The sequence below is a fragment of the Geotrypetes seraphini genome, chromosome 1 (genome assembly GCF_902459505.1).
Source record: "Geotrypetes seraphini chromosome 1, aGeoSer1.1, whole genome shotgun sequence".
NCBI classification, from domain to species: Eukaryota; Metazoa; Chordata; class Amphibia; order Gymnophiona; family Dermophiidae; genus Geotrypetes; species Geotrypetes seraphini.
The window spans coordinates 219,055,477-219,078,913 of record NC_047084.1 but is presented as its reverse complement, the minus strand read 5'-3'; the positions used below and the strand labels follow the sequence as shown (position 1 = coordinate 219,078,913).

At 43.1% G+C, this 23,437-nt stretch overlaps 1 protein-coding gene across 1 annotated transcript in view; it reads right to left on the bottom strand.

The window, feature by feature from the left end:
* Window positions 1-11,106, bottom strand: part of KCTD8 (potassium channel tetramerization domain containing 8) — a 372,021-nt gene extending 360,915 nt beyond the window's left edge. Inside the window, exon 1 of the mRNA XM_033946327.1 lies at window positions 10,062-11,106. Within this exon, the coding sequence (XP_033802218.1) occupies window positions 10,062-10,860 (799 nt within the window). The 5' untranslated portion in view covers window positions 10,861-11,106. The remainder of the gene's footprint in view (window positions 1-10,061) is intronic.
* Window positions 11,107-23,437: the final 12,331 nt, after the last annotated feature.

Here is a 23,437-nt window from a genome sequence, read left to right as displayed (position 1 = left end):
GCAACCTGCCCACCCCCAAAGCAATGATCGCGGCAGGAGAGATGCCTCATCTCCCCTGCCGCTGTCGCGATCGCCCCACCCCCGAACTGCCAACTCATATGCCTAAGGCCCCACCCACAGGAGAGGCCTAAGGCAACTGGGCCAATTCCGGTTGGGTGGGGCTTTAGGCACCTGGCCCAATCAGGCCCTAAAGTCCACCATTCGGAGGATGGCTGGCCTGGCAGGCGGACAGGCTTAGGATCCATCTGTCTGGCCAACTGACTGCAAGTAAGGGGGGATGAGGGGGATGTTGCAGGGGTCGCGGGGTGAGGGGGAGAAATTTGGGGGGCTGATCAGGGGTTCAGGGGTGGTCATGGGGGAGGTACGTAGTGGGCCGGAGGGCCTGGGATTCCTCCTGCCAGTATTTTAAGGGGGGTGGAGGGTGCACCGTGGGCAGGAGGGGTTTGGCTTCCTCCTGCCCGTATTTTAAGGGGGATGCGTCATGGGCAGGATGGGTTGGGCTCCCTCCTGCCTGTATTTTAAGGGGGGTGAGGGGTGCATCGTGGGCAGGATGGGTTAGGCTCCCTCCTGCCTGTATTTTAAGGAGGGGTACATCATGGGCAGGAGAGGTTGGGATCCTGCACCCCAATCTCTAACTAGATACTTCCTTTTGATTCAAACCATCTTGGTTCTCTTCCATTTGCAATTTGTATCCCAGAAAGTACTTTTTCTGTTCCCCTTACATCTCATACACTCATTGTATGTATCTCATTGTAAACATCTCTTACTTCTTGTTGTAAACATCTCTTACTCTCATTGTATGTAACTTGTTGTAAACCGCTTTGAACTTATGGCATAGCGGTATATAAGAAATAAAATTATTATTATTATATTTTAAAGGTGGTGGGGTTGCGGGGCTCATGCCTCTGCAGGAGGGGTAGGGCTCCCTCCTACCAGTATTGGTTTGGGGGTGGGGGGTGGATCGTGGCAGGGAAGATTGGGCATCTCTCCTGCCGTGATTGCGATCACCCCTCCCCCCGAACTGGTACGAATTGTGGCAGGAGAGATTAGGTATCTCTCCTGCCGCAGGTCTTGACAGTTCAGGATGGGATGGGAGCGATTGTGGCAGGGGAGATGAGCCATCTCTCCTGCTATGATCGTTGCGGGGGGGGGGGATTCTGTAACCGCTGTTGTTTTTGACAGACGCCGGTTTCAGAATCCAGATTTTAGGCAAAGAACTGGCCCCTCCACCTAAAAGTTCTTGTTTTGGGCGTTTGGGACTTAGGCTATTTTTGGGTTGATAATGTAAGTTGATGTTGTAAGTTTAGACGTAGTGGTGGTCTGGGCGTTTAAACAAAACTCATTTTGGACGAGGTTTTTTTTTGATAATGGACATTTTCCCTGCTGCTACTTTCAGCATTTAGGGCCTTAGGCCAAAAGGGGACTTAGACATATTTTTTTTATTATGTCCCTCCACGCATTTAGGGGGTCTTTTACTAAGGTGCGCTAGCCGATTTAATGCACGCTAAATATTAGCACGTGCTAAATGCTAACGCGCCCATTATATTCTATGGATGTGTTTGCATTTAGCACGTGCTAAATCGGCTAGCGCACCTTAATAAAACACCCCCTTAATTCCTTTGCAGATCACTTAGACTTGCAGATAGTGTAAGTTACAAAATTTTAAAATAAATCATTAATGCATTAGCTCTTTCAAAAGATTTCACCATGCATAAGAGCTGTCTAAATGCACCACCATGGTGAACGGGAAAAGTAATAGAGAGAAAAATGTTTTTCAGAAGTCTCATTTGATGATTCTAGCATGAGATAAAGTTGCCTTACCGGTACACTATTGAGATCCAACTTCATTATCTACCAGTGAAGCCAGTGTAGTGGAAAGAGTACTCATGAGCTCAAAAACAGATATTATTCAGTTGCATTTTGTGACTGCAGAACTGAAGAGGAACACAGAGATGTGGTTCACTGACAGATTCTTCCACTTGTTAAACAGGATGAAAGAAAGAAATGAAAACCAAGACAGGGTCACGCACGGCAATGGCAACATGGTCTCCTCTATTACAAATCGGGACTCAAAATGAATTTTTAAGTTCCTGCTGCCTGGCAAAGTGAGCTGCTCCAGTTTGCCTTCCAGCTAGGATTTCATTAAGCCAAATGACTCTCTTGTCACCATCCTGCATGGTACACTTGGTGAGAATTAAAATGTGCAGCCTCAGTCAGAACACTGCCCATATGATTGTCCCTATTTAAATGTCATAGAGACTGCTGTGTCCACTGCTGTGGCAAACAGCAGATCCTTTGCAAGCCATGTACTCCTTCTCTGCCTTAAACCATGCTGGACAAGATAAAACCTGAGGACTTAATAGGAATTTTTCCTTTATTTTCTCACTTTATTTTGTTTGTTTGATTATTTATTTATCTTGTTTTTCTATTCCTTCCTCCCCAAAGACGGGTTATAGGTTAAAATAAATAATGTACAGTTAACAGGTTGCAATTTGCTATAGTTACATTACTTGGTTTTTTTTCTGGTACAAGCTTTTATAAGACACAATAACTGAATGACATACATGTAGACATGCAGACTATAAAAATATATTAAACAAATAATATATGAAAAAATATAAGATAATCATCTAAGCTATAATGTAAATTTAAACAAACATCATAATATGGTATAAAAATTAAAAATAAAGGAGTATGCATAAAATGGATACAGTGCAAAAAAGACACCCAAATATGCATCTAGCAAATACACAGGACATATTACTTATAATATGTAATAAAAACATATGAAATCAAAAAAGAAAATTATAACAGCAAGGTGAAAATAAAGGCTTAATAATTTATATGCACACACACATACTCCTGCAATAGCGGTTTTTAGTGCAGGCCGGCACACTGAATGTTCTGAGCTGCTCCCAACGCTCATAGGAACTCTATGAGTGTCAAGAGCAGCAGAGCATTCAGCATGCCAGCCTGCTAAAAAACGCTATCGCGGTTTTGTAAAAGGAGGGGTTAGCCCATATGATGTTCAAGCTGGCTAGGACATTTTTAGAATGCAGATTTAGCATCCCCTTTTCCCCAAAGAGCTTACAATCTAATTTGAAACGTGGCAACACAAGACAACTTATCCAAGGCCACAAGGAATGTCAGCCATGGAGCTGGGGTTTGAAACCTGACTTCCCTGGTTCACAAATCACTGCTGCAGTCATTAGACCAGCCTTTGTTTAAAGTGGACTATTCAATAGGGACGGGGCTGTCATTTGATCTAAATGTCATGGGCTGATAAAAGTGCGTACTATTTGAATATAGTGTGAACTTTTCTTAGTGTGTACTATATGCACATAGAGGGGAAATCGTTATATAGTGTTTAAACCTCCCCCCCTTTTACTAAACCGCGATAGCGGTTATTAGCGCAGGGAGCTGCACTGAATGCTCTGCGCTGCTCCCAACGTTCATGGGTTAGGCAGTGAAAAGATCTGTGTTGAACCCCTATTGTATAAAGGGCACCTGACCTGTATAGAATACTGGCAAAGTGCAAAGGTCACGCCTAACTTTAGGCACCAGACGTATGCCTGATATAAGCAGGTGTAAGTCCAGCACCCAAAATTTAGGGCTGATTGACACCATTCTATTTTGCTTGTTGCAGTTTTCCCATTCTTGCCGCATATGGTCAGGTAGAACCGACACTTCAGCCATCATGCTGTGGCTTTTTCAGGGTAATCTGTCATGCCTGAAGTTTGTCTTTATATATAGTGGGTCCTCAAACCTTATTGGTTGAGGCTTGAGGTGAATGAGGCATGAATGTCCGTTGGTCACCAATTTAATTTTGGTGGGAAAATCAGTTGGTCTCTTTTTCCTATAGAAAGGACAATTCTCTGGTGCATTTAAAGATGTTCTTCCCGTGAAGTTGGGTTATATGCTCTCTTAGGCTTCCATGGCTGACATCATGCTTGTTGCAGTTTTCCGGGTTTAACCTGTGGCTTTCTTCAAGAGAATGGTGAAGACCCTCCTCTTCAACTAAAAGTCCAGCCGCAATCAATCCCTCTGATCCCACTCTTATCAACAACCACTAATTGCTGACTCTTAGGTCCAATTCTCTGTTACTCCCCCCATGAATTTCCTTTAAATTACCACCCCCCCTCCAAAGCGGACCGTAAGTCGCTGCTCTTCCAAGCTTGTTCTTAAGTTACTGCATTGTCAATTGTTCTGTCCAATGTAATCCACTGTGCATGTTAACTTGTAACCCGTTCTGAGTTACTGGGAGGACAGGATAGATATTGAATTAAATAAATAAATTATGCAAGCTGCAGAAGCCTAAGAAGGCACCATTCTTTTACTTGGCATCTAACCTTTGAAAACACCCATGACTCGCATATGCCTCTCCCATGACCATGCCCCCTTTTGGGTTGTGCACAGGAAAGGTTAGGTGCCAAGTTACACATAGAATAGCATTCAAAGGAGATCTGCATGCAACTTCAAGCACCAATCAAGTAGCTAATTGGGGCCTGACTCTAGAAACGGCATCCTGATTGTAGGCTGCAGTAGGCGTCCTACCCCCGTCAGACCAATTGATGTGCACTTTTGTTTTTTAAAATAGATGGGGGCGAACGATGCCTACAATGTAGGCATCGTTCACACAGGTACAGAGGTGTCCAGGCATGCCTACGGATGTCTAAGGTCAGCATAGACATGGTTTACGCCAGAAGTGGCCTTAGGTGTCCATAGGCATGCCTAGGTGCTGGCCTACATTTAAGGTGTCTATAGCAGAAAATAGACACAATTCTGGATGCAGCGCCAACCAGTGATTGACAAGCAACAGGTGCTGTTTCCAGAATCAGGTGCTTGGTGCCCATTAAGTTGTGCACAAATTCTGGTTCCCAACTTTGGGTGCCCTATATTGGATCTGGGAGATACTGCATACCTTTTCCTGACAGTGTACACATGAACATAAGAGTTGCAATACTGAGACAGACCAAAGGTCCATAAAGCTCAGTGTCCTGTTTTTAACAATAGCCAATTCAGGTCATAAGCATCTGGCAAGATCCCAAAAGAGAAAAAACAGATTTTATGCTGCTTAACCTAGAAATAAGCAGTGGATTTTCCCAAAACCATCTTAATAATGTCTTATGGATTTCTGTTTTAAGAAATTATCTAAACCTTTTTTAAACCCTGCTAAGCTAACTGCTTTCACCACATTCTCTGACAATTAATTCCAGAGTTTAATTGCACGTTGATTGAAGAAATATTTTGTGCAGTTTATTTTAAATCTACTGCTTAGTTTCATTGTATGCCCCCTAGTCTTAGTATTCTATAGACCTCTTATCACATCTTGACTGAGCCGCCTCTTCTCCAAGCTGAAGAGCCCTAGTGTGATGGTTTGTTTATGTGCACACTCTTGGGAAAGAATGTGCACTATGGCCCTGATTCTATAAATGATGCCTTGTGGGGCGTAACTGCTAGGCACTATTCATTGTGGTTGTCAATCAACCGCTAGGCATTTTTTTATAGAATTGCACCTAGCAGTGCCAAACTCAACCTAGCCTAATTTATCGGCAACTAAAACAGATGCCTACCAACACCTAAGTCATTCCTTACCGAAACCCCATCCCTAAGCACACCTACTTTTCGCATAGGTTTGCGTAGGCATCTCATTTTAGGCATCGGTAGGCATCAGTTTCCATGTGGAACTTTAATTAATGTTTTTTAAAGTTTATTTTATTTATAACCGTTTAAAACTAAACAGTTTTCATAATTTACATACATAATTTTGTAAAAACATAATAAAACAGACATACAAACAATCATCAGAAATCATATCTACAAACTAATACCATAGCTTATATAATAAAAATTATGAATAATTCATCAACTGTGCAGAGAGGAAAATCATTGGCTAAAAAAAGGCATCTACAAATAATTGCGTCGTGAGTCATTTTCTAAACATGCCCTTTTCACTAAAGTGTTTTTAATTGGCATTTAATGGCATTTAAGCCAATTAAAAAATTTAGGTTCCGTGTGGAAAATTGGCTAGACATCACTAGGCACCAGCTATATATGGCACCTACCACTTATAGAATCACTTTTAGGTGCCACTTATAAAGTCAGGGCCTATGTGCATATAGGGGTAAATTCTATAAATAGTACTGAAAAATAGACACAATCAAAATTGGCATTCAATATTATTATATAAAGGGTGCATGGTATCATTGAGTGCCAAATTCCATGCTCAGCTTTACCATGAGGACTTAAGCCAGATGAAACCTGATATAAATCCTGCTAAATAAGTTGTGTGCATCTTTCGTAAATGCTGCTAACCAGCCCATGCTCCGTCCATGGCCCTACCCCATGTAAGCAACCAAATGCAGGTGCCCATAGTTAGTTAGTTAGCATTTACTGTGTCACATAAACTGACTTGCAGGACCAAGCAGCTTACAATCAAAACAGGAAAAGGAACTCCCTAAGCAACAGGAAAACAGAATAGCATGCAACCAGATCGGCACCCAAATCATAATTACTGCCAATTAAGAACAAAAGAATAGCCTCACTGGGTCAGACCAATGGTCCACCAAGCCCAGTAGCTCGTTTTCACAGTGCCCAATCCAGGTCACTAGTACCTGGCCAAAACCCAAGGAGTCGCAATATTCCATGCTACCGATACAGGGCAAGCAGTGGCTTCCCCATGTCTTTCTCAATAACAGACTATGGACTTTTCCTCCAGGAACTTGTTCAAACCCTTTTTTAAAACCAGCTACGCTATCCACTTTTACCACATCCTCTGGCAACGCTTTCCAGAGCTTTAAGAACAGGCTGAACTATATGAATAGTATGCATTATGAACTACATTTATTTTTAAAAGAAAAGTAAAACACATTTTCTATCTGCCCATCCCTACTATTCAATACTCTTTTTATCCTTTCTTATCACTGCTCAGTTCCTTGCTTCATAGGGTTACCATATGGCTCCAGAAAAAGAGAGGACGGACTGGGATATCTGATTTTACTTCCATTAAGCAATGGAAGTATGGAGGACCGTTCGAGACATCTGGGTTTTATTTCCATTGAAAGCAATGGAAGTAAAACTTGGATGTCTAAATCCGTCCTCCTTTTTCTGGAGCCATATGGTGACCCTATTGCTATATTCATAGGAGTTCAGTCTGTGTGAAACACCTCTATGCATTGTGTGACCATAAAAATTGTGTGCAGGTGCCTCGTGGACCACACTTTCCTCCCAAGGTAGCTTTCTACATCATCCCCCCTCCACCCCACCACCTGTTTTATAATTTAAGACCAGCATATCCTTTCACCGCAACCCAAATAAGCTGGAGGGGATTGGTTAGTAAACTGCAGGGGAAAAAAAAACATTTATTTATTTTCATATATACTGTCTGCAAAGTAGAAAACAATCAAACCACAGCTGTTTTTCTGTCCTTTGAGACCTCGCAACCTGTTTGTGTCTGAGGTAATAAGAGGGGCTGCTGAAAGGTTCTCAGCTCAACCAACAAAACTGGGGCAGTCTCCATCGAGGGCTATACACTTACCGCCTCTTTTACGAAGGTGCGCTAATCAAATTAGTGCACGCTAAACACTAATGCGTCCATACACTAACATGCACAGGTTAGTAAAAGAGGGCCTTAGTCCAGTGATTTTCCACTTTTTTTGTTCCATATTTTTCCAGTGGAACGAGAAATGTAGAAAATCACTGGACTAAGTACAGTGATGTAGAAAGGGGGAGGGACCACTCCAGGCACCATCTTGGTGGAGGCACCAGCACCTCTCCACTCTCTGGTCCTTCCCCTCCGCATGCGTGCCTTGCCTTCTCCCCATGCCTCTAATTCAGTGGTTCCCAACCCTGTCCTGGAGGACCCCCAAGCCAGTCGGGTTTTCAAGAGAGCCCGAATGAATATTGATGCAGCAGATTTGCATGCCTGGCACCTCCATTACAAGCAGATCTCTCTCAAGCATATTCATTTAGGGCTATCCTGCTCTAATTCTTCATTGGCGCGAGCAGCAGCTCCATCCTGCTGTTCGTGCCGGCCTCAGCTCTTCCTTTGAAGTCATTTCCTGGTTACAGCACCAGGAAGTGACATCAGAGGGATAGCCGAGGCCGGCGCTGGGCAGCAAGTTGAGATGCTGCTCATGCCGGTGAAGTTAAAGAGGTGTAGGAGAAGGGAATAGACAGATGTGCACGGCAAGGAGGCGGAAAAGGAGCGGGGCAGAGAACGAGGGGGGGGGTGTAATATCACCCTGGGTTCCTCCCACCCTAGCTATGACACTAAGGCCTCTTTTATTAAGGCGTCCTAAATGCTAACACATCCATAGGATAACATGCATGCATTAGTGTTTAGCGTGTGCTAAAAAGCATAGCGCATCTTATTAAAAGAGGGAGTAAGTATATAGACCTCAGTGGAGCCTGCCCTGGTTATCAGCCATTAGGCTCCTGAAAGCTCTGAGTAGGAATAATGAAAATTAAAGTGAAAGAAAGAATACAAGGTATAGTCAGTTCTCTATGCCATGCTCAACCAGTTCAGTTAAGTGGTCAGAATCAGTTATTGCTTTACAGAGGAAACAGAATGCAAAGCTAATTTCATCAGCATGTAGACAAGTCCCCCGTACTACTGGATAATTTTAGAATGGGCAAAATTACACATCCTGAGCCTCAGATTCCACCATCTCTAGGCAGCAACCGTGTGCACAGCTGTGATTTTGATTCGCAGACAAAGCAGACATCACAAGGCAGAAAAATCGATCAGGGATCTCAAAGTCCCTCCTTGAGGGCCGCACTCCAGTCGGGTTTTCAGGATTTCCATAATGAATACGCATTGAAAGCAGTGCATGCACATAGATCTCTTGCATATTCATTGGGGAAATCCTGAAAATCCGACTGGATTGCGGCCCTCAAGGAGGGACTTTGAGACCCCTGAGGGAAGGGGTAAAACGCGGACCTCACGGATCTAAAACCGCACGTCCTTAAAAATCCGAGGTCCGTGCATTGACAAGTCTGCCTTCGCATTCCCTGCAGCTCACTCATTTCAGGCCCCCAGCTCCCTCGCGGACCTCACGGATCTGAACTGCACGTCATATCCTTAAAAATCCGAGGTCCGCAACACTTTTGAGGTCAGTGCCACTTTTAGTCTCTGGCTCTGACTGAGCTCTATGACAATTTAATTCTGACAGATCCTAATGCTTTTCCCTCCCTATGCTAGGATCCGTCAGAGTTAAATTGTCATAGAGCTCTGTCAGAGCCAGAGACTAAAAGTGGCACAGACCTCGGATTTTTAAGGATGTGCGGTTTTAGATCCACGAGGTCCGTAAGGTCCGTGTTTTACCCCTTCCCGACCCCCGATTCTAGCTCTAACATCACAGAACACCTCTTGCACAAAGAGCATTGAAACGCTGAGTGGAGCATTAGAGCAGTGGTCTCCTATTACAGTATTACATTCTCTTTTTCATCGAGAGAGACAGGGACTCTGGAGGACATGTAACATCTGCCACTACACAAGACATTGTCACGCCTAAAATTCCAAAACCTTCCTGATCGGGATGTGCTGTATCGTTTATGTTGGAATTCAGAATATACTGCTAGAAAGACTGTTTGCAGAACTAATTAAGTTACAAGCAGCGCTCAAACGGATGTCCCCTTCCCTTGTTAATATGGCATTGTTGGTCAGTTTTAAGTGAACCCTGTCTATATGATGCATGCTATTCAAAATAATATGCGAGGTATGAGACTGAATGAACTACTAAGGAATAATTTCCATTCTTAGAAAGCATTGGGAAATAGAAACATAATCAGTGGTCTTATGCATAGAAGGGCACTTTCCAGGAATATATTCCTTCTAATACAATGTTGTTCAGTTCCTGCCAAACTAGAGGTGACAAAAAAAAAAAAAAGGTTGGAAAATATTTCTCAGCTTGGCAAAGTAGATCCACACTTGCTATATTTAATTCATTCTGCCTCTTTGAATGGAACTGCTCGCAAGACCTAACAATAATATCAATGGAAAGCTTAATGGTAGCTTGAAATGCACCGCTCTTGGTAAATATTAAAGGAAGCAAACTTACTGAAAAAGATATATTCGGTATAGTTGCTCCAGATTTTGTCGTCCCTGTACTGGTTGATGAAGGCAGCGGTTCCGGTCGAGTTGCAAGCCACCATGTGGAATCCAGCCTCGGAGAGCCTGTCAAAAGCTTGCTCCAGGTAGGTGAATTTCAGGTAAAACCTGGACGTGTACTTTTCAGGCGGGCGGTCGGGGTCTCTGCTCTCGTTCAAAGTTTCCCCAAAAACTTCTTTGGCCAGGGCGATCCTGCCGCAGACCATGATCCTGGCCACCCTCCGGAACTTGGCGTCCGCTTGACTATCCCTGACCATGGTGTAGGAGCCTCGGTAGCCGATGGTGATGAAGCCCGACTTCTTGTCCAGCGCCGCGGTCCTGGCCAGGTCGCTGCCCTGCGAGCTCTCCTCGATGTCGCTCGGGCAGCCCTCGTCGTTCATGGAGCTCTGCTTGACGATGGCGGGGCTCAGCAGCTTCACCAGCTCGGCCAGCTGAAAGTGCTCGGCTTCCCTCAAGAGCCTCTCCTTCTCGGGGAAGTGCTCGGGCAGGGACAGCTGCCGGTCCCGCAGGTAATCCAGGACGTACCTGAAGAGGAAGCCGTCGCGGTCGATGAAGAAGCGCGCCCGGTTGTCCCTGGGCAGCTCCCTGGCGTTGCTCTTGGAGAACATGTGGCACAGAGTGCTCTCCGGGATGCTGAGCAGGGTGGAATGCTTGGTAACGTAGACCTGCCCTCCCACATTCAGCTCCACCACGTCCGGGAAGGGAGAGGACATCTCGCTGATCGGAAGGATGCTCTCCTTCAGAGCCATGCCGCTCGGAAACGAAGCCACCAGCCTGAGGAAAGCGGCGAGGAAGCGAGCTCGAGCCGAAGCGCAGAATCAGTCTCTGCTCCTCCTAGGCGTCAGCATAGCAGATGCGCCGTGGCTGATTGAGCTGGCCGGAGCGCGCGCCCCAGCGGCTGAGCTGCGAGAGTCTGAAGCTGAGGAACTCCTGGAGCCCGGCAAAAGGCACGGTGACGTCACTGAGACGCTGCGGGGGAGGGCCGGAGGTTGTGCTCTAGCCGCCGCTTTGACTTATCTCCCCCCCCCCCCCCCTTATTTATTTGTTTTGGTAATGCTAGTGGAGTCGATTTCCGGATTGGTTAACAAATCTCAGCTGTCTGATTGGCTGTTTCCTGACTTTTTGCCTCGAAAATTTCCCTGACAGGTGGTTTTACACTTAAGGCAGGGGTGTCCAATGTCGGTCCTCGAGGGCCGCAGTCCAGTCGGATTTTCAGGATTTTCCCAATGAATATACATGAGGTCTATTTGCATGCACTGCTTTCATTGTATGCTAATAGATCTCATGCATATTCATTGGGGAAATCCTGAAAACCCGACTGGATTGCGGCCCTCGAGGACCGACATTGGACACCCCTGAAAGGCTTCTTTTCCATTTCAGGAGTTAGGGGTTTGTTTCTTGGACCAGTGGTTCTCAATCCTGTCCTGGGGGACCTCCAGCCAGTCAGGTTTTCAAGATATCCCCAATGAATATGCATGAAAGAGATTTGCATATAATGGAAGTGACAGGCATGCAAATCTTTCTCATGCATATTCATTAGGGATATCTTGAAAACCCGACTGGCTGGAGGTCCCCCAGGACAGGGTTGAGAACCACTGTCTTGGACAATCAGATGCTTTTGGAAGGCTACGAAAAATGGGGATTCATCAGCCTGTTATGCCTCAAAATGAAATTGGAGGAACACTTTTAGATGGATTCAGTTTCCAGCAGTTTGTTGTTGCTGTTGTTTTTTGTTTTAGGAGAATTTCCTGAGAGCCTGTCTAAGGGAGCTTTTCTGCATATATGTCCCTCAGAGACTCTCTCTCAACTTCTACACAGTTCCCCCGGAATTTCGTTCTCTCTCTCTCTCTCTCCCCCTCCCCCTCTCACTCTCAATGAAGATAACGCAACTGCAGGAGACCACTGCTGTAATGCTCCAGTATTATCATTTTTTAATGCTTTCTGGTGGAAAAAAAAGTCATTGCGCAAGAGAGATGTTTTGGGGTGCTTGGTGGGGTTAGAGCAAGATAGTTTCCTGTCATGTTGATGCCTGCTTTGTTTATAAATTGAAATCCCAGTTGGGCACACAGATGTTTTTGCCCATTCTTAAATTATCCAGTAGTATGGGAGACTTGTCTACATGCTAATTACATTACATTACATTACTGATTTCTATTCCGCCTTTACCTTGTGGTTCAAGGCGGATTACATTAGAATTGAATAAGGTATTAAGAAGTACATATTGTTAAGGTAGTAAGAAATATTTAGGGAATAGTTTGAACATTTTCTGGTTTGCTGATGAGTAGTTGGTATTGCAAGGAGGAGTTTAGAGTATGTTTGGTTGTATTATATTGGTTTTATGTATTTTTTGAAGAGTAGGGTTTTTGTTTCTTTTTTGAAGGTTTTGTAGTTTGCGGTCGAAGTCAGCAAATTGGTGAGTTGTCGGTCTATTTTTGCTGCTCTGGTGGCCAGTAGGTTGTCATACATTTTTCTTCATTTGACCTTTTTGGTTGGCGGGTGTGTGAATGTTGTGTGGGTTTTCCTGTGTCTGGTTGAGGTGGATTGAGTTAGTCTATTGTTCCAGTAGGTAGGGCTGTCTTCATTTCCAGCTTTGAATAATAAGCAGTGGAATTTGAAGTGCACTCTGGCATGTATTGGGAGCCAGTGTGAGTCATGGTACGCCTCTGTGATATGGTCGTGTTTTTTCAGTGAGTAGATAAGTCTAAGAGCTGTGTTTTGTATTGTTTGAAGTTGTTTTATTGAGGTAGCTGGGCAGGGGAAATATAGTATGTTGCAGTAGTCAATTAGGCCAAGGATCAGAGATTGCACCATGAGTTGGAATTGTTTTCTGTTGAAGAATTTTCGTACTTGTCTTAGGTTTCTCATAGTAGCGAATGATGTTTTTATTATTTTGTTGATTTGTGGTTGCATGGTACATCTCCTGTCTAATATCACTCCGAGGAGCTTTAGCGTGGGTTGAATGGGGTATGAGATCGAGTTTATCATTAGGTTGGTCAAGGTAGGGGCTCTGCTGTTTTCTAGGAGGATGAAGTTTGTTTTGTCAGGGTTAAGTTTTAGTTTGTGTGCTTTCATCCATGTTGCTACTGTTTCAAGTGTTCTGTGTATTGTTTCTACCATGGAGGGCTCAAGTTGGTCGAAGGGGAGTAGTATGGTGATGTCATCTGCATAGCTGTAGAAGGCAATGCCTAGTTTGTCTAGGTATGAACTTATGGAGGCAATGTATAGGTTGAAGAGTGTGGGAGATAGGGGAGATCCTTGGGGAACTCCACATGGGTTGGACCATGGTTCTGATTTTCTTTTGTTTATTTTCACTCTATAAGTTCTGGTTTGTAGGAATCCTTTGAACCAAGTTAATACCTTTCCAGTAATTCCTATTGAGTCTAGAGTTTGTAGAAGGATGTCATGGTCAACTAGGTCAAAGGCTGCTGAGAGGTCTAGTTGTATGATCAGCATTTTTTTGCCTGTGCTGAGGTGTTGTCTCGCGATGTCCATGAGTGTTCCTAGTAGGGTCTCAGTGCTATAGTTGGTTCTGAAACCAGACTGTATGGGATGGAGTAGGTTGTGGTTTTCTAGGTAGAAGTTTAGGGCTTTAGTTACGAGTCCTTCCATCAGCTTGACGTAAAGTGGGATTGAGGCAATGGGTCTGTAGTTTGAAAGTTGGTCCGTAGCTCCTTTGGGGTCCTTTAGGATCAGAGTAATGATGATTTTGCTGAGGTCTTGTGGGAACTGTCCATTTGTGAGTCAAATTTGTATCCATTGTAGGAGCAGGGTGCGGAATAGTGTACTGGAGGTTTTCAGTAGGTATGATGGGCAATGGTTAAGGTCACAGGCTGCGCGACTGTATTTGTTGTATAGTTTGTTGAAGTCTGACCATTGTATAGGTGAGAAGTGAGACCAGGTTCTGTCTGCTGCTATTGATTCTTTTTCTGTGGGGGGGGAGTTGAGATCTCTGCTAGGTGAGTAGGTGTTCCATTAAATGTGGCTGTAATATTTGTGATCTTATTTTTGAAGAATGTGACTAATAAGGTGGCTGGGGGAGGAGAGGAGTTGTTATTGGTTAGATATGGTATGGTGTTTGTGAGTTCTTTTAGTAACTGGAATAGCTTTTTTGTGTCTTGGGATCCTTCTCCTATTTGTTTTGTGTAATATGTTTTTCTTTTTTCTTTCAGCTTTTGTTTGCATTTTTGGTGTAGTGCTCTCCATGCTTTTTTCGTGGAATCTTGGTTACTTTTTCTCCATTTTCTTTCTAGTTGTCTGCATTGCCTTTTGAGTTGGAGTAGTTCATTGTCGAACCATTTGTCTGATTTTCTGTGGATTCTGGTTTTGGGTTGTTCTGGGGCTAGCTCATCTAAGGTTGCTGTACTTAGCTGGCTCCATTGTGAGATGAAGTCTTTGGGGGTTGTAATTTTGGATTGTGGTATTTGTTTTTGTCCAGAATTTGGTGGGTTCAATGTGTTGGCATGAGTTGTAGGTTATTTTTTGCGTAATTGGTTTGTTTTTGTTTGTGTTCCAGTTGATTTTGAAAGAGTACGTATAGTGGTCAGACCAGATGGAGCGGTACCAGTATCCGTTTGATGTGTGAATTTCTGGTGAGAGGGCTGTTGGGACAGGTAGGCTGCTATGTCGAGTTGGTGTCCTTTTTCATGTGTGGCTTGAGGGTCTAATATCTAGTATGTGCCTCTAGGTATGATAGTAGATTTTCAACTTGTTTGTTGGCTTGGTTTTCGAGGTGTAGGTTTAGGTCTCCTAGAATTAAGTTGTAGGTTGTTGTTAATGAGTTTCGGAATATGAAATCTTCAAATTTTGGTTTTGCTATGTTCCAATTTCCTGGAGTTATGTAGCAGAGCATGCATGCTAGTGTTCCTTTGAGTGATGTGCTTGAGATTTGACAAGCTAGAAGATCCATGTATGGGGTGGTTGTTTTGTCTTGTATTTTCAGGTCTAAAGTGGTTTTGGCTATGATGGCAATTCCTCCTCCTCTTTTGTTCTCTCTGCAAACCACTATTATTTTGTATCTTTTAGGGCAGACCTCCGTTATTCTGGGGTCTGAATCTGAGGTAAGCCAAGTTTCTGTAAGGAAGAGGCAATCTATGTTTTCTTCTTCTATCCAATTTTTATGTGTTCTGTCTTGGGGCCTATGGCTCTGATGTTTACGTATGCACAAGTGAGAGTGGTGTAGTCTGTTTGTGAGATTTGAGTAATTTTCGGGTAGATGAGAGATCTTTGGTGAGGTTGCGTTTTAGTTTTGTAAGGGTTTGTCGGTCTTCTACTTGAAGTTTGTGTGGTGAGTTGGTAAGTATAGTTCTGATGGTTTGTGATTCTGTCTGTTGTGAGTCGTCTGGTTGTGTGGGTGATTCCCTTGTGGTTTGATATAGTAGGTATTGGGAAGATGTTGTTTTCTGTTACCTTCCAGTTGGTTAGGATTAGGGTGATCAGTAGGATAGCAATTAGTTTTAGCTCTGTATTCAGGGGAGGGGGTTCTGTAAAAGCAATAACTGATTCTGACCTCTTAACTGAACTGGTTGAAAATGTCACAGAAAATTGACTAAACCTGCACTAACCATTAGGGTTTCTCCACCACATAAAAAGCTGACATATTTCAGCCACTGAGTGAAAAATAAAATATCTTTCATTTGTTGTCCGGGCATATTATTTTACTAATCTGCTTGGTTTCAGCATCTGTTTTCATCTTTTTTAAATGTCATCTTCAACAAAAATCTTTTTCAAGTTCTCATTTTTCTTTCTTCTCATGTCTCCTTTCCTCTCTACATCTTTCTCGGACACTAATTGCTTCCATTCATTGCTTTTCCCTATTTCTCTCGTCTGTGCATCTCCACTCAGCAGCTAGATTTCACCCCTCATTCTCCTCTTTTCTCACTCTGTAATCCGCAGCTTTTCTTGTTTTGCATCTCACCTAGCTAAGAGTTTTCTATCTTTCTATTTTACCCCTCCCCAGCCTTCATTTATTTCCATCTCATTCCCTCACTACCTCAGCTTGTTACCATCCTGGTATCCAGCCCCTTTCTTCTATCTCTTATCTGCTACCCACTTTCCTCATTCCCTTCTTAGATTTGTTCCTTTAATCTTTTACTTTCCATTTTCTCACACGCTTTTCTATTCCTCCGGATCCTTCATCCCTTCCCCACCTTCTCCTTCCCGCCAGTGTTTTACTTCTTAACCTCTTTTCCTCCATGTTGATCCCTTTTTACCATTTCTTTCCAAGTTTCCAAGTATATTAAAGTTTATTAAATAGTTTGATTAATCACCTAATCTACATTCTAGGCGATGTACAAAATAGTACAAATGTTTAAAAACATAGAAAATTACATATACAAACAATATTTCGAAAACAAACCACAACCAAAATAAAATATTAATTTCTAAGTACGATATGGGAACAATAGGAGAGTTCTTTAAAGGGTACAATCTATATCAAATTCAAAATACAAAGGTAAAAACATTAGGTGGGAAAAGGGACTTAAAAATAAGGCAATAAAAAGTAAAAGGGATCATTTATTCGCTAAAAGCATCGATAAAAAGGAAACTTTTAAGTTGAGTCTTGAATTTGTCTAGGTTCTTTTCTTCTCTTAAGTAAAGTGGGAGATCATTCCAAGACTGGGGAGCAGTCACTGAGAAAATAGTGAGGCGTCTCGTATTGATGACTCTTAATGAGGGAATGGCCAATAAATGTTGGTCCTGAGATCTCAGTGTTCTTGAAGTAGTGTATGGAATTAAAACTCTAAAAATAAAAGCGGGAGTTTGAAATATTAGAGTTTTAAAAGTTAGTAAGCAAATTTTATATAAAATGCGGTGTGCAATAGGGAGCCATACATAAACATAAGGGAAAAAAAAGGGAGGAACTGCAATCTTAAGAGAAAAAGAACATAAAAGGGGAAAAAACAAGAGGAAGGGGAAAAAAGAATCAGCTCTTCCATTTGTCCAAATGCGTCGTTAAACAGGAAGGTTTTTAATTTGGACTTACAGTGATTCGTAAATGACTTGGTAAGGAATTCCAGAGAGGGGGCAGAAACTGAAAAGATATTGGAATGCATAGGGCTCCTTTTACAAAGCTGCGCTAGTGGTTTTAGCGCATGCTTAGCATGTGCTAAATTGCCGCCTGCGCTAGACGCTAATGCCAGCATTGAGCTGGCGTTAGTTCTAGCTGTGTAGCGTGGGTTTAGCGCACGCTAAAATTCTGCGTGCGCTAAAAACGCTATCGCAGCTTAGTAAAAGAAGCCCCTAGTGTTGATGTGCCTAAGGGATGGAGTAACTAGAAGGTTCTGAGTGACCGAGCGGAGGGACCTGAGGGGAGAATAAAGAATGAGAATTCTATTAATAAATTCTGGTAAGTTACTAGATTGGGTTTTGAATGTTAGCAAAAGAATCTTGTAGGTAATTCTACGTTCAATTGGCAACCAGTGAGCTTTTTTCAATAGGGGTGGAACGTGGTCTAACTTTTTTGCTTTGAAGATTATTTTAACTGAAGATTATTTGTAAACATCTGATTTCTTTTTGTGTTATACACTTGTAAAGGGCATTACAGTAGTCAAGACAGGAAATAACAAGAGGATGGATTAATGTGTTTATGGATGGTGTGTCGAGGACTTTAAAAAGAGAACAAATCATGTGCAGATGATAGAAGCATTTTTGCACGATGCCACTGATTTGATTTTGGAAGGAAAATTTGCTGTCAAAAATTACACCAAGCAGTTTTAGTGTAGGAACAATTTGAACCGTGGAGGATTCAAATTTGATAGGGCTGAGCAGTGATAGTCCATCTTTAGTAGGGAAGATCATTAATTTTGTTTTATTGATGTTTAGAGATAGCATGTTAATGTTGAACCAGGCCCTGATTTTTTTCCAATTTCTGATTCATAATAACAATTTCTTCTGGATTATTAAGATCAATAGGATGTATTAGCTGTATGTCGTCTGCGTAAGCGAACATGGTGAAACCAATTTGACTGTCCTAAGGTTAAAAGGGAGGGCCAGAAAAATATTGAATAGCAATGGGGATAAGACTTATCCTTGTGGGATGCCATAGTTATTAGGGAAGGTGTCTGAGGAGCTAGAGTTGAAGATCACTTTAGAAGTGCATTCAGAGAAGTAAGAGTTAAACCATTGTAGGACTTGTCCAGAAATACTGATGTCGCTGTAATAAAAGTCAATGATCAATTGTGTCAAATGCTGTGGACAGGTCTGGAGAAATACCCTCTGATCCATTCCACTCTGTCCCCAAGCCCATTCTCACCTTTTGCCTTCTGCAATCACCCAGCCGCTAGCTCCCTCTCCCAGTCCTAGTATCAGACCCATCTTCAAGCCCAGACCCCCTACTCTCAACTGCTTTCCTGTCAGCCTCAGCTACCTAATCCTAGTCTCAATATTGGAACCCTTTCCCTACACCCATCCCTTAGTATCTGCCCTTTCTCCCATCCCAAGCCCTTGTGTTAGCTCCAAGCCCCCTTCTCCCATCCACAACATTTGACTTTTTTTTGTTCCAGTTTTAGTCTGAGTCCCCTTCTACCACTTCACCATCTGCCAACATCAGCCCTCTTCTGCCATCCCTAGCCATGTGTCAGTCCCAGCCCCCTCCCCCCCCCCCCTTTAGCTCCCATGTCATTCCTAAGTCCCAGCATCAGTTTCAGCCTCTTCTTCCTGCCCTACTCTCAGCATCAGCTTCTTTCCCCACCTCTCCAGAATCTTTAAATCAGCTGTAGGGCAGCTTCTTCCTTTGACTGTTCTGCCTGTCCTTTGTCAGCTCTGGCTACTGGGACCACACTGCAGTTAAAATCAGAAAACAAGTACTTCCTGTATGATACAAGAAGTACTTGTTCTCCAATTTCAACAGTCCTGTGACGGCAACAGCCAGAGCTGATAGAGGGGCAAGAAGAACAGTAAGAATGAAGAAGCAAACTCCCGTTCCTCTGCAACTGATTTAGAGAAAATGAAAATTTCAGAGACTCTAAGGGGAACCATTGCAGAGTGAGATTTAGTACACCAATGAGTGAGATTGAAGACCAATGAGTAAGGTTTTTCTCGCAGTACATTATAATGTATAAATTTGGCAAGGTAGTGGAAGGACTAAGGCTTGAGGAAGTGATGGTGGCAACTCTTATTGGTAGGTAATGCCTTCCTATGCACCTAAAAATGGATTTCAATATCATGGGCGATGTTATAAATTGTAAACTACAGTATTTAAAGCACTTACTAACAGTACACCACATATACATCTATGGAAATCATTCAACAGTATTTAAAGACCCCTCATAATTTAAACCTGATCAGACAAAAAGTCTGCTTTGAAGACCATCACCTCAACACACATCAGATCCTGCAAACTGTCATAAAATGCTGTCTGATGTTATGCCAATACTAAAATTATATTAGTTTTGAGGCATGGGGGTGCAGCCTAATGGCTTGTGCAACAGATTGAAATCCTAGATAACTGGGTTTAATTCCCACTATTGCTCCTTGTGACCCTGAGCAGTCCCAGGTACAAAACCATAGATTGTGAGCCCACTAGGGACAGAGAAAGTACTTGCATATGATGTGTACATTACTGCGTAGGTCTAGTAGCACTATAGAAATGATTAGTAGTAGTGGTATGTCACCTCAGCAAGACCAAAAAATGAAGGAGTGGGGATGGGACTATACACATCAACCAGGGATAAAATGAATATTTATTTAAAAGTCAATAAAAAGTTTATATCAAATATGAAGTTCAGTGTTGCAGACCCGACACGGTCCGTGTTTCAGCATTGGAGCCTGCCTCAGGAGTATAAAAAGCATCCAGTGGATGGCAGTCCTGTATTTATCGATAATCACTAATCTTTGTAAATGTTCAAATGATAGAAACCCTAGAGTTTTCATGCGACATTCCCCTGGAGGGTTTTTTTTTTTCTTTTCTTTTTAAATCTGGAGGTTGCTCCTGCCCCAACTATGCCCCTAGACTTCCAGGGATTATATGAGAGACCCAGGGGAACCTACGAGTGTGAGGTAAAACACTAAGGAGGATTCAGAAAGAGAAGCAATGAGTGGGGAAGGGAGAGGAAGGAAGACAAATAGGAAAAAATCTCAGAAAACACAGCTTCCACCAAAAACACATGGTCATTTTTGACTGAAACCAAAAAACATGGCTGAAAATTTGCATAACCTTTTTGCCAAAGCTAAAATTTGGCAGAAAATTAGGATTTTGGACTGGTTTTGACACCATAACTAAGACCAAAGCCAAAATTTAGTTAGCCTCTACATGGCAAGTTTGAGGATTGAAGGGGAAGCAGAGGGAGGAGAGAGAGAGATACCACACCCATATAAGGGCAGGAAGGGAAGAGAGAGAGAGAGAAATGCTGGACTCCAGAGGCAGAGAACAAAGACTAGGGAGTCAATGCATGAGAGGAAGGCACTTTGGTCCAACTACCACTACTATTTATAATTTCTATAGTGCTGAAAGGCATACACAGCACTGTACTGTACATTTAACAGCAAGTTGCTCCTATCAGTGGGTGGCCCCAGCCTTTTTTGACGGGCTTGCTCAATGATAGCTACATCCCCGATATTTGGTGCCTTCAAAATTTGATGCCCTAAGCAGTTGCCTATGGAGCTAATTTTCAAAAGAGAAAAATGTCCATAAAGAGGCAGATAGATTTATTTATTTATTTCGATTTCTAACCGGTCTTCCTGAAAACTCAGAATGGGTTAAAAAAAATAACATTCACAGTAAATTAAACATTCAACAGTAAGTCAAGGACATGACTGGACATGAGATGTGGAGGGCATAATCAAAACAAACGTCTAAGTCCATTTTGGGCCTAGGGTGCTAGTTGCCCAAAATCGGCAGCATCCAAAGTCCATTCTTGAAAGATATGTCTGAAATTTGATTTTTCTTTTTCAATAATCGTCTACTTCTATGTCCAGCCGTTTGATAGTCCAGACCGCTAGTACGTCTATCTTTATATTACATACTTGTCCAAAAAATCATCCATGTCCCAAACACCTAGAACAACACCTTTTCGATGTGAGAGGGGCCACCAAAGTGATGGACTGGCCACCCAGATATGGCAACAGAGTATTGGGGCATCTTACAGGGCACTGCTGTGAACTTCACAAAAAAGATGCCACATAAAAATCTCACCACAGTTCCCTTATAGGTCATGGTGAGCCCCCCATAACACCCCCAAAACCTACTATACCCACCTATCTACAACCCCAATAGTCCTTATAACTGCTGGTGCCACCTATATGGCAGTACAGTAGGGTTTAGGATTTTTTGGGTGGACTCACATTTTCCATCATGAATGCAGTGGTTAGAGTGGCTTATGGGCCTAGGTCCTCCTCTGTATGGTTCACTAACAACCCCCCCCCCCCCCCCCGGACTACTTAAGCAACCTCTGTGCAGCTCTACTAGGCTTTCCTGTGCCAGGTGCTGATGTTCTGGAAGCAGATATGTACGTTTTTATTCAGATTTTTATGGAGGTGAGGGGAGTCAGTGATCACTGGGGGAGTGTGTAGGGGTCTGTACTTTGTGTCTGCAGTGGTTATCTGGTCACTTTGGATAGCTCCTGGGCACTTAGACCTGCTTTTTGATCGCCCAAGTCACAACATATAAGTTCCGTCCAGGCAGCCTCATGAAACTTTTGATTATCCCTGCAGTACGACTAAGTCTAGGTCAGCCCACATCTTGCCCTAACCACTCCTCCAAAAACACCCCTCTCTTTTAGGTCGTCCAAGTGCTGATTTGGGTGGGTTTTTAGATGTATTTCTGTTTCAGTTATGAGCCCCATAGTGTACATAAGAAGAGTTATATAATGAGGTGTCTATCTACTTGCTTCCATTTAGTTGAAGAGGGGGATCTTCACTATTCTTCGGAATGCCATCAGTGAGTTCTGTGATCTTATCTGTTCAGGCAGCTGGTTCCATAGTCGAGGGATAAAGTGGCTGTAGGAGCTCTTACGAGCCGATTCCATTGGGAGGGACCTTCCCAGGGGGATGCATAGTTGTCTTTCTGCTTCAGAGCAGAATGGGCAGTTGGGGGTGTACTGGTATAGCTTGGATGTAATATAGGTGAGAGTTATGTTGTGGAATCTTTTGTGAGCTATCATCAGGGTCTTGAATATACAGTGTTTTTTGACAGGTAGCCAGTGATTCGCATAGAGTCAGTAGGATGGGGTTGCAGTTGTTGAGGCCATATAGGTAGTAGATCACTGCGTTTTGGACTCAGAGGCATTTGAGTTCCTTTGTGGTTATGCCTTTAAATAGGGAATTGCAGTAGTCCATTCTAGAGAGTACATAAGCATAGATGAGCTGAGGTAGGCCAGGTTTAGAGAGGTATGGTTTGATCCTTAGTAATTGGAGTAGGTAATAGAAGGAAGTGGAGACCACCTGTGAGATGTGGGCAGAGAGGGACAGGTAGCTATCCAGTTGAACTCCAAGGCTGCACACCTGGTCCTTTGCTGATAGGGAGGTAGATTCCCAGTTTGGCCTTGGGCGGGTGAAGCTGGTGTTTTTCTTTCTCATTCAGAGGAGTTCATAGAGGCATTCAGCTGGAGTTTGTTGGCCGTCATCTAGTTCTTCATGTCTGAGAGGCAGTGTTGGAGATTGGTGAGCTGGGCAGATTGGTTCTCACCTAGTGGGAGTAGCTGTTGCAGGTCATCATCATAGGAATGGATTTTAATGTTGTATTTTTTGGCACTGTCAAATAGGTTGAATAGGAGTGGGGGCAGCAAGGCACCCTAGGGAACTCCGTATTTGATGGGTTTTGGGTTCAGATGTGTTAGGGCCTAGTAGGACAGTTTGTATTCTCTGGTGAAGGAAGGAGGAAGGAGGAGTTATTGATTCTGAGGTTTGTGATTCAGTTCAGTAGAAGCTGGTGGTCAATGGTGTCAAATGCATCACTTCCTTTATCATAGTAACATAGTAACATAGTAGATGACGGCAGATAAAGACCCGAATGGTCCATCCAGTCTGCCCAACCTGATTTAATTTAAATTTTTTTATTTTATTTTATTTTATTTTTTTATTTTTTTTCTTCTTAGCTATTTCTGGGCGAGAATCCAAAGCTTTACCCAGTACTATGCTTGGGTTCCAACTGCCGAAATCTCTGTTAAGACTTACTCCAGCCCATCTACACCCTCCCAGCCATTGAAGCCCTCCCCTGCCCATCCTCCACCAAACGGCCATACACAGACACAGACCGTACAAGTCTGCCCAGTAACTGGCCTAGTTCAATATTTAATATTATTTTCTGATTCTAAATCTTCTGTGTTCATCCCACGCTTCTTTGAACTCAGTCACAGTTTTACTCTCCACCACCTCTCTCGGGAGCGCATT